The following is a 12,337-nucleotide window of genomic DNA, read 5'->3' on the forward strand; positions in this document are numbered from 1 at the left end:
TGCATGTCTGTGCGGGCCTGCCGGGGGTCTGTACGGGCCTGCCAGGGGCTTGTGCCGGCTGCCGGGGGTCTGTACGGGCCTGCCGGGAGCTTGTGCCGGCTGCCGGAGGTCTGTACGGGCCTGCCGGGGGCTTGTGCCGGCTGCCGGGGATCTGTGCGGGCCTGCTGGGGGTCTTGCGTGTGTGCAGGCATCGTCCGATGGGACTACAAGTCCCATCGGGTGATGCCTGCTACAATGACAGTGATTGACACATAAGCCAATGATGGGACAGTAGTAGTCCCATCATCTGGCTAATGTGTTGAATGTAAAAAAAAAAAACATACATACTACATACATACTACATGTATACAACATTCATACAACATACATACATACTACATACATACTACATATATACAACATTCATGCAACATACATACATACTACATGCATACTTCATATATACTACATATATACTACATTCATACATACTACATACATACTACATTCATACAACATACATACATACTACATACTTCATATACACTACATTCATACAACATACATACATACATACTACATACATACTACATATATACTACATTCATACAACATACATGCATACTACATATATACTACATTCATACATACTACATAAATACTACATTCATACAACATACATACATACTACATACTTCATATATACTACATTCACACAACATACATACATACTACATACTTCATATATACTACATTTATACTACATTCACACAACATACATATATACATACATACTACATACATACTACATTTATACTACATACATACATACTACATACATACTACATACATACAACATTCACACATTCATGCATACTACATACATACTACATTCATACAACATACATACTACATACATACATACTTCATATACACTACATTCATACAACATACATACATACATACTACATATATACTACATTAATACAACATACATGCATACTACATACATACTACATATATACTACATTCATACATACTACATACATACTACATATATACTACATTCATACAACATACATACATACTACATACTTCATATATACTACATTCACACAACATACATACATACATACTACATACATACTACATTTATGCTACATTCATACATACTACATACATACTACATATATACTACATTCATACAACATACATACATACTACATGCATACTACATACATACAACATTCACACATTCATGCATACTACATACATACTACATTCATACAACATACATACTACATACTACATATATTCAGCTATGGCGACAGAAACTAAATCTCCGAACACATCCAAATACTCAAAGATCACCCGAGCATGCTCGGGAAATCTCGAGTAACGAGTATACTCGCTCATCACTAGTGGTAATCTGTTATATAGGGTGATAATGTTCCTATAGATCTCTTTTCTGCTCCCTATTTAGTTGGAAACCACCTGATGAAGCTTGATGCGAAACGCATGTCAGGTGCCTTTTCTTTGATAGGTATAGTCTAATCATAGAATCGTAGAGTTGGAAGGGACCTCCTGGGCCATCTGGTCCAACCCCCTGCTCAAAGCAGGATTCGCTAAATCATCCCAGTCAGATGCCTGTCCAGCCTCTGTTTGAAGACTTCCATTGAAGGAGAACTCACCACTTCTCGTGGCAGCCTGTTCCACTCATTGATCACTCTAACTGTCAAAAAGTTTTTTCTAATATCTAATCTGTGTCTCCTCTATGACTCTGCATTACGATAGGTAAAGTGTACTCCAAAACTTATGATAAATGTTCCCCTTTTGATTTTAGATGAGACATTTAGGGGATGACATTGGCAGTCAGAGAAATTAGTGGTAGGTAATCTATTATTTGGGGTGATAATGTTCCTATAGATCTCGTGTCTGCTCCCTATTTAGTTGGAAACCACCTGATGAAGCTTGATGCAAAACGCACATCAGATGCCTTTTCTTTGATAGGTATAGTGTACTCCATAACTCTGCATTACTATCATTATGTGAACTTTCATGTAATATCTTTTTCTCCCTTTTTATCTATATGTACCTTAAAGGGCGATAAGTTTTACAGCACTGGCTATTTTGGCTTGTACCTTTTGAGTATCCTCCCTCAATACTGTAATTGCACACAATATAAGGTGTAGTATTCAGACAAGGAGATTTTGCCATTATCACTTGCCTATCTTTAGTATTTTATATGTCTGACTTTTGTATTTCTGTTTTTCTGCATTTAATTATTATGATATCCAATAAATAATATATTGTTATTGATTTTGAGCTTTGAACATTTCTATATAGGTTTTCCTATTTAGTTGCTTGAGTTATTATTTTACATAAACAATGTGATGTTTGGACACATCATCGTCTGGCTCTTTTTCTAAAAAAAAGAAAAAAATCTCATTTGCTCTGTAATATGACGATAAATCATCCCCATCACTCATCCTCATTGTATTTTATAGCTTTCCTATTTTATGTGATCCTAACACATATCCATCACCCTCCTCATAAATCAGCCATGACTTAATGAGGTCAGCTGTATACTGTCTATACGTCCTCAAAGCTCCAACATCACTAGCAGAAGACAAAAAGAGTAAAAAGCTCAATATTTGATAAGGAAAATACGGTGAGCTGAAAATGATGAATATTCATCCTCAAAAGTAAAGCGGTAAAATCTTTGTTATATTCTATGCATCTCGAATATTTGTCAAAATGGCGTCCCTTCATTAACCTCTTTTTCTTTTTTTTTTCTGCAGCCGCAGACCATTCAGGATACGTTACAGAGAACGCTGCAGTTCTATGAACATCAACTTCTTGGGTAAGAGCCAACTCGATAGAATATCAATATCCAAGTCCAGTCCAGTAGATTGTTTTATTTGGAGACCATTATGTGTCAATGTGTTTATACAAATAGCGATGACTGCAACTCGGCCCGGAGTATTAGAAGGGTCTAGGAAAGGTCTCATCAGCCAGACTCCCTACTCAACATTTTCTAGTTATTTTTCACAAAGCCTTAAAGAAGTGCTCTTCTCAAAAAGATGTTAACCTCTTAATATATTGCAGTCATCGTATTATACAGCACTGTGCACTTACAATTGCTCATTTTGCCTTTCTACCCAGATAATTATGCTATTTTCCATCAGATCTATGACATCACGTGATTAAAATTGACTAGTTGAATCCTTCTATGCTCTATGTAGAAACAGGAGGTCAATTTTCCCTGTATGAGTCATCACTGCGGGGGAGGATAGATGAGGATGATGAATGCAGGGACAAGAGCCTTCTTGTCTCTACACTGAGCAGAGAAAAGAGAAGAATTAGCTGGGTGGAAAGGCAAAATGAGCAACTGTAAGTACACAGTGCTGTATAATATGATTATTATAATATATTAATAGAATAAAAACTTTGATGGGAGGAGAGTTTCTTTAAGTAGTTATCCCCTACCCGTAAAAAAAAAAAAATCATTTTTTGTTCTTTCAGTTTTTTTTGCTTCCGTTCTTCCAAGAGCCATTACTTTTTTTTTTTCATTTTTCCGAACATACAGCTATAGCAGTTATTGTTTTTTACAGGACAAGTTTGAATGACACCATTCATTTTACTATACAATCTACTGGAAAATGAGTAAAAAAAAAATTCTGAAGTGGTGAAAATACAAAAACTCCGACAATTCTGCAAATTTTGGGGGTTTTGTTTTCACATTGTGTTCATTGTATTGTAAAAATGATCACTTTTCAGTTCAATATGATTATGGCGATACCATACTTGTACATTTTTTTTTTCATTTTTGTGGTAAAAAATAATACAACACTTTGTAAAAAAAAAAAAGTTTCTGGGTTTGTGTTACTATTCTTGAGGACACGTAATTTTTTCATTTTTTCCATCAATGGAGCTGCATGAGGACGTGTTTTTTGTGGCACGCTGACCTTTTTATTCATACCATTTTGTGGTACATACAACATTTGGATTGCTTTTTTATTGCATTTTGGGGAGGGAGGTGCTGCAATGGTAAAAACACAATTTTGTTTTTGTTTTCATTTTTTCCATTGTTTTAAAGATTGTATTGTAGAAATTTAAATTGTTTTATATTTTGATAGACAGCACTTTTAGAAATGCAGCAATGACAAATATTTTTAATATTTTTATTTAAAAAATGGAGAAAAGGATGTCATACATTTTTCTCTTTTTTTTTATGTATACCGATATTTCAAAACTTCTTTTTAAGTAGCTAGTTTTCTCTATTCCTTTTGGGCTATTTGCAACGATGCATTTATTAGGTGGTTTTCATTCTGAATCCATCTACAAAGTTGACGCTGAAAAGAATCCCATAAAATGAACATAATGCACAGCAATCTCAAAACAACATTGCTGTGCACATGCTCCGTCTTATGTTACTTCTTTTATCAGTTTCACGCTTCAGAAACCCTGAAGGCAGGTTCGCTAGAAAGATGTTGGCTACAGAGCCATCGCAAGGACACAGGAAAAACTGCCACTTCAGGAGTGAGACTTTGCATGGAAAAACTCGGTGCCTAAAAGACACCATGTGTACCTAGCTGTAGGGGAACTGAACCTGTGATCGTCTGACCTTTTTTTCTACATAGTGCAATACCATCATGTTACAGTACATAACTAAAATCACAGTCTCCCATAAAGTCCAACATGACAGTCATAAGGCCCTTTGTATCTCCCGCCTCCCCCGCCCCATACACATGCACACTCGGCTTCACCGAACATGCTTCTATTTTCAATGGGTGAGTAAACCACTGTCAGACAACCCTAGAGCCGGTTATAACCGGGAAGAACAAAATGGGTTACATATGCTAATTGAACAAGTGAAATCCTTCTCTGCCCTTCATCATATCAGTGACTTGGGCAGAGTCAGGACTTATTTTGTGTGGGAGTTCATCAGACAATTCTTCGGCATTCTCAAAATCTGTAAGAGGAAAATGAGCCGTGGAGATCCCGACACATAGACTAGGAAATATGGCTCTCCATCTGCACATGAAGTGACATTACTGGAAAAGTCAAACTGGTCAGCAATCAAAGCAAACCTCAAATTGTCCTCAATCTTCTTGCCAATCCTTGTCTTTCTAGTCAACCTGCACTCTTAAGTGCTTCCTGGTGTGTATCCTCAACGTCATCATCATCCTCCTTTGCTATGTGTTGTATTCCGAGTACACCTCCCCTTCCTTCTCCATCGAAATGGCAAATATCCATCCCCAATTGTGTGCTGAGAAAACAAACTTATGCTTTTAGTCATCCACTGGTTTGCCAACTAAACTTGCACCTTGTCGAGTTTCTGGCAGTGCAATCCCTTCTTTACCAGCTTGTGGATTCTGTTGGTCTTTGAAAAATGATAATGTGCACTTGGCCTACATGAAAGATACCAAGCTACCATTATGACTCTCAGAAAAGGGTGTCCACTTTCTGTTTTCACGTGCAGGAGAATGTAAGCCACTTTCTGGACTTGTCTTTGAGCTGCAAAGTGCACTGCAGTCTAGATACCTGGAACATCAACTATAGCCAGGGGCATTCATTCACAGCTGTGATGCACCACAACATCTGGAATAGATAATGTGGCCTTCACGACTAGGAGCTGCATCTGGTTCCCCTGAGGAGCAGCGGTTTTTTGTCTCCTACACCTTCTCCAGATCCTTTAAAAGTGACACAATCCCATCACCAACAGCCACAGGGCACTACATTGTTGATTCCACACAAGAACTATATTTTACCCTCATGCAAGTCAAAGTGCTGCCAGTGCTTGTCAAGCTTGGGGGGAGACAGGCCATATGACAGATAAATTGTTGCTGTGTATCAAGTGGCAATGCGTCTGCTTACTGGCTCCTCGTGAACGGCAACTGAGAATTGTTATGAGCGACAATGCCAGAAAAGTTGTGGCTGCCTTACAGTCATGCAAAGTAACTCCTGCTCCATGCATAGCTCACATCATGAATTTAATAGTGCAACATTTCTTTCACAAATATACAAACTTGATGAAGTTGTTGGCTATGGTCAGAAAAGTGTAAGCTCATTTACTGTAAATAGGTCGTATGTAACAAAGCATGTCCCCTGGCTATGCAAAATAAAAAGGGGCTGCCAAAGCGCCACCTGGTTTGTGATGTCGCAACCCACTTGAATTTACTGCTATATATTTTGCAGCGTTTGTACTAACAGCGAAAAGTAGTGATGGACTACATCATGCACAGTCAAACTGGAATGTGGATACTTTAATATTTGACATTGGCGACTAATGAGGGATCTGTTTCACCAACTGAAGTCTATTGAACAGGTGATATAATTTGTCAGTAGGAACACATGTGCATTCAAGGATGTAATCCCACTAATATTTATCCTGGAGAAAACACTCACCAGCATGAATTAGGTGATGAAGGAAGAACACAACTTTGCACCTGTGTAGTGCAACCAGGTGTGTCTCTTGGGGACCCTCAAAGTCCATGTCGCATGCTGCAGGCTATGGAAGAGTATGAGGAAAAGAAGGAGGTAGTCTTTGTACAGGAATGAGATGAATCCGGCATTCAAAGCAAAAAGAATGATGATAATGATGACGCTGGCCTTGACAAGCAACTAACCAAGTTTTCTATGGGAGTACTGTCATGTCCATTTTCCAGTGACATATCAGAGAAGATGTTCAGTGTTATCGGTGGATTTGTCATGCAAAAGTGCGCCAGGTTGTCTGCTACTACCATAGAAAACCTAATATTTGTCAAAATCAATGAGGCATTTATCAGTGCAGACTTTCATGCACTGGTGGCTGATGCCAATTAATAAATTGGCCATACCATCTGTATGCCTGCCTGACAGTCCATTGACTATCTTCTCTATTGTTTTGCTGCCATCAGTGCTGATGAACCACACTCTGCTGGGCATCTACTCCCTGTCCATTATGTCATCTATACTGCAGTACTGCTGCTGCTGCCGGGGCTGCCGTTGCTGGCCCTAAACTGCCACACATCTCCTTGCCTGCTGTGACCTGACTTTCTACCATGCTGCACCTGCCACAACCACTGCAGAACCACAGCAGCCACACATCTCTTAGCTACCCATTTTATCTGTTAGTGCTAGACTGCTGTTCTGCTGTTGGCAGGTCTGCCATTGTTGTTCCTAAACTGCCATACATATTTGATTGCCAGCTCTGTCGACCTCTCTATCATGCTGCTTCGCCACATCCAATGCACAACCACACTAGCTGCACATCTCATTGTTCTCCACAGTGTTTCATAGTGCTAGACAGTATTACTGATGCTGGGAAATGTAGGATTTTCAAGGTACACAAGCATGAAAAATCTCCTAAAATAGTTGGACTTTTTTAAAAGACTTGGTGACAACAAGCCATAGCTTTTTGGATGTAGTTAGATTAAGCCTTTATAATTGCTTAATCATTCTTTGATTAGCAATCCAGTTGCAGACCACAACAAGGGATAATTTTCTCTCTTGCTTAACCAATTACTTCTTCACATTCTAAACAGTGCACCTGTTTTACCTCCAAAAAAGGGGATACTTTTTGTACGACTGAATTAAAACCCTTCTTTTTAACATATTTATGAATGACCTCGTAGGGGGCATAGAGAGTAGAATTTCAATATTTGCAGATGACACTAAACTCTGCAGGGTAATCAATACAGAGGAGGACAATTTTATATTACAGGAGGATTTATGTAAACTAGAAGCTTGGGCTGATAAATGGCAAATGAGCTTTAATGGGGATAAATCTAAGGTCATGCACTTGGGTAGAACAAACAAGATGCATAATTATGTGCTTAATTGTAAAACATTGCGCAAAACAGTCACTGAAAAAGACCTGGGTGTATGGGTGGATGACAAACTCACATTTAGTGGCCAGTGTCAGGTAGCTGCTGCAAAGGCAAATAAAATAATGGGATGCATTAAAAGAGGCATAGATGCTCATGAGGAGAACATAATTTTACCTCTATATAAGTCACTAGTGCGACCGCACTTAGAATACTGTGTACAGTTCTGGTCTCCGATGTATAAGAAAGACATAGCTGAACTGGAGCCGGTGCAGAGAAGAGCGACCAAGGTTATTAGCGCACTGGGGGGTCTGCAATACCAAAATAGGTTATTACACTTGGGGTTATTTAGTTTGGAAAATCAAAGGCTTAGGGGTGAACTTATTACAATGTATAAATATATGCGGGGACAGTACAAAGACCTTTCTAATGATCTTTTTACTCTTAGACCTGTGACGGGGACAAGGGGGCATCCTCTACGTCTGGAGGAAAGAAGGTTTAAGCATACTCACAGGCGCGGATTCTTTACTGTAAGAGCAGTGAGACTATGGAACTCTCTGCCATATGATGTTGTAATGAGTGATTCTCTAATAAAATTTAAGAGGGGACTGGATGCCTTTCTTGAAAAGTATAATATTACAGGGTACATACACTAGTTTCCTTAATATTGCGTTGATCCAGGGAGCTAGTCTGATTGCCGTATGTGGAGTCGGGAAGGAATGTTTTTCCCCAATGTGAAGCCTACTGATTGCCACATGGGGTTTTTTGCCTTCCTCGGGATCAACATGTTAGGGCAAGTTAGGATAGGATATGGGTTTAACTAGATCGACTTAAAGTCTCCCTTCAAACTTAATTACTATGTTACTATGTAATTACCTAATAATTTTATGATTAGCAATCCAGTTATGTTCTCAAAAAGGGGATACTTTTTCAATTTTGGCTGAGAAACAATAACTTCTTTGTGTTTCAAAACAGTACACCTTGTCTCTTTAATTAAAGGAATAATTTTTGACTCATTGTGCAAAATGTCTCTGTTTGCAGCATCTATGTGGAAACAACAGCAATGCATGCATTTGCCCTCCAAAAGGGATAATTTGTGGACCATTTATTATAAGTAGCCAACAAAGTCTAATATGAAAATGATGAGTTTGGATAAACGGGCAGCTGGTTGCATATCCCTGTTGTACAGGTTGTACATTCCCCTGTTACAGGGGATTACATTTCAATGCCATTCCCAGCTAGATAAAAAATAAATCCTAAGATGAATTTGTGGAAACAACAGCAGCATGGAGAACCCAACCTAAAACTTTATGTTGAAATGATAATAATAATAATAATAATAATAATAATAATAATAATAAAAATTTTAGGTAAATATTCCAAAATAATGCAAAATGGTGTTTGAAGATACTCTATTCTTTGAGGCCCTTAGGAATTTTTCATGTTTTTACATGGTCATTCCGTTATTCTCAATGCAACTTTTATTCATTAGAAATTTTTTTAATACTGATGTATGACTGCTTTGTGTCTTAATTATATTTTCTATTGTCACTGCTGGTGTTTTTCTTAACTTGCATGAACTCCCAAAGTCCCAAAGAAAGGCTTGATGGAATGTTTCTGTAATTATAAAACTTTGAATTGAGGAGCCAGTAATAATGTATTTTCCTTAAGTAACAGCGATATAAACAAGTATAACTAATATAACAGTAAAATTATTTTGTACAAAAATCCAAAGCTCTAGTCAAACGTACCAACTTTTTTACAGTGTCACTTGTAAATTTGTGAACTCTTCAGAATTTTCAATATGTCTGAATAAATTTCACCTAAACTTACATCAGATTTTCACACAAGTTCTAGAAGTAGATCAAAAGAAGAGAATCAAAAATATTAGACTTTGCAATTTTTTAAAATGAGGAAAATGATCCAACATCACATGTCTGTAAGGGGCAAAAGTATGTGGTATTTGATTTAACACCCTTGAGATGCAATAACTGCTTCTAAATATTTCCGGTAGTTAATGAACTGTACATCAACTATGAGGAATTTTAGCCTGTTCCATCCTACAAAACAGCTACAACAGTTACGACGTTGGATTTTCTCCCATGAACTGTTCATTACAGGTCCTTCCACAACATTCTTAGAGGATTAATGTCCCACCTTAGAATTGGCCATTCCAAAACAAGTTGGCATTGTTACACTGATCAAAATAATACATGTACTGTAGAAATCCATCTTGTAGTTCTTGTGTAGTCGGTGTTAGAAGTTTTCAGTTAATGAGATGCCAGTGTGCCGGGGCGTGACTGTGAACAGAGTCTTATCGTCCTGCTCTAAGCCAGAGAAACCAAGGAAACACCTGACCACAGGCTGCCCCGAAGCACAAACAGTCTGTCTCTATGATGAGGAACATGTTTGTGCTTCGGGGTGGGACTGTGAATGAGTCTTATCTTCCTGCCCTAGGCCAGAGACACCAAGAAGAGACCTGCCCACAGGTCACCCCTAATCACAAACATGTTTCCCATCATAGAGACAGAGAGTGAGACAGACTGTTTGTGCTTCGGGGCGGCCTGTGAGCAGGTTTCTTCTTGGTTTCTCTGGCCTAGAGCTCCAAGATAAGACTTTGCCTACAGTCCCACCTATCATGTGCATTGGATACTGGAAGCCTTATAAAATATACTGTGCCTTATTTCTTGTGTCTCCTAAACTGAACAAGCTTAGTTGCCACATGGTTATGCCTAGCTATACAATAAGGTCTATTTAGGGGAAGGCAAATAACATGGAAGGGAGGTGCTCGAGTCTGACACATTTGCAGTTTTTTTGCTTTTTAACTTGTGTGGGCACCTCATTCTCAGGATCAGTGGGGTTCGAAAGATTATGCTGTTACTTTGAGAAAGCCTCCTTCACCACTTAAGGACATAGACAGTTTCCTGGGCTAGAAAATGATTATTACCAAAGTAAAGACACCCTAATCCAACGCATGCTGAGTTGTATACCACGACATGTTAAAAACCTCACCTGGACTTTAACGGCCATCCGTCAACCCAAAATTTCAAAAAAGTGTATATTAAAGTATGTTTTTGTTTTTTCTTTCTCATGCCTCCTATGATTGTCATATCTCAGTCATCTTAAAAAAGGATACTTTTTTTTTTACTGGATGGTGCAATATTGCATTGACTTGGCATCATGACTAGAAATGAGCGAACCCGATGTTAAAAGTTTCACATTCATACCGGACAGTTACTGTCCGGTGCTAAACGACAAACACAAACTTTCCCCCGTAGTCCGTTGCAATGTTGAGAGTTCCGGGGAAAGTCTGTTACAGAGAGAGGGAAAGAGAGATTTTTATTACCCAAACTCAAAGTTAGGTTCTCCATAGTTTTTAATGGGGTTCGAGTTCTGGTTCAAGTTCGGGTACAGTTCTGGTACTTTGGAATAAATTTCAGGTCGGGTACCAGAACCCGAACTTCCACGGGAACCCTCATCCCTAATCATGACAGATTGGAAAACCTAACAAAAGTTACATCTGTTCTTTTTTTAATTATCACCATTCTTCACAGATAAAGGTCTTTTCATGCAGTTAGTGGAATTAATTATGTGTAGACCTTTTAAAGTCACTAAAGGAAACTTATTTCACATTCGCCAGTTAAAAAAGTTATAAATTATTTCCTATCATTTGCAATATCTAAAAAAAGTGAGCAAAAAGCTTAGCGGAAGGGGTCAGGGATATAAGGAGCCCAATAAATTTACTATAATTTGTGCCTGGAAGTTATAGAGTAATCTGCACCAGCTACACTACCTTTCCATTGTTTTGGCTATATGGGGTAACATAGCATCCAGTAAAAAAAAATATGTATTATTCTGCGTAGCATATGTTTAAAATTAAAAAAATGGTTTCCTATACGTAACACATGCCACAGAATATCACACCTTTTAAAAAATTGTTTTGTTATTCATTTAATAGCATGAAAAATAAAAGTGTGAAATTAGAGCCCGGCGTTGCCCGGGCATAGTGACTAACTTTGGTTAGTTATAACAAATAATAATGATTATATATATATATATATATATATATATATATATATATAAAGCTGAGTAGCCACACTCACTCTAATATCCCACATCATCCCATCAGCCAGACCCACAGGACTACTACCACTAACATCCCACATTGTCCCATCATTCAGAGCCACTGAGCTATTACCCCTAATATCCCACATCATCCCGTCATCCAGAGCCACTGGACTACTACCCCTAATATCCCACATCATCCTGTCAGCCAGAGCCACCGGACTACTACCCCTAATATCCCACATCATCCCGTCAGCCAGAGCCACCGGACTACTACCCCTAATATCCCACATCATCTTGTCAGCCAGAGCCACCGGACTACTACCCCTAATATCTCACATCATCCTTTCAGTCAAAGCCACCGGAATACTACCCCTAATATCCCACATCATCTCGTCAGCCAGAGCCACCGGACTACTAACCCTAATATCCCACATCATCCCGTCATTTCGAGCCACCGGACTATTACCCCTAATATCCCA

At 38.5% G+C, this 12,337-nt stretch overlaps 1 protein-coding gene across 2 annotated transcripts in view; it reads left to right on the plus strand.

Annotated features, from left to right (window-relative positions):
- Positions 1-12,337, plus strand: part of GUCY1A2 (guanylate cyclase 1 soluble subunit alpha 2) — a 311,943-nt gene that overhangs the window by 53,411 nt on the left and 246,195 nt on the right. For both annotated transcript variants that reach the window (XM_073583022.1, XM_073583023.1), the window contains exon 2: positions 2,781-2,842. In XM_073583022.1, the coding sequence (XP_073439123.1) occupies positions 2,781-2,842 (62 nt within the window). The remainder of the gene's footprint in view (positions 1-2,780; positions 2,843-12,337) is intronic.

Source organism: Dendrobates tinctorius, unplaced genomic scaffold, assembly GCF_039654945.1.
Source record: "Dendrobates tinctorius isolate UK_male_01 unplaced genomic scaffold, ASM3965494v1 ptg000075l, whole genome shotgun sequence".
Taxonomy (NCBI): Eukaryota; Metazoa; Chordata; class Amphibia; order Anura; family Dendrobatidae; genus Dendrobates; species Dendrobates tinctorius.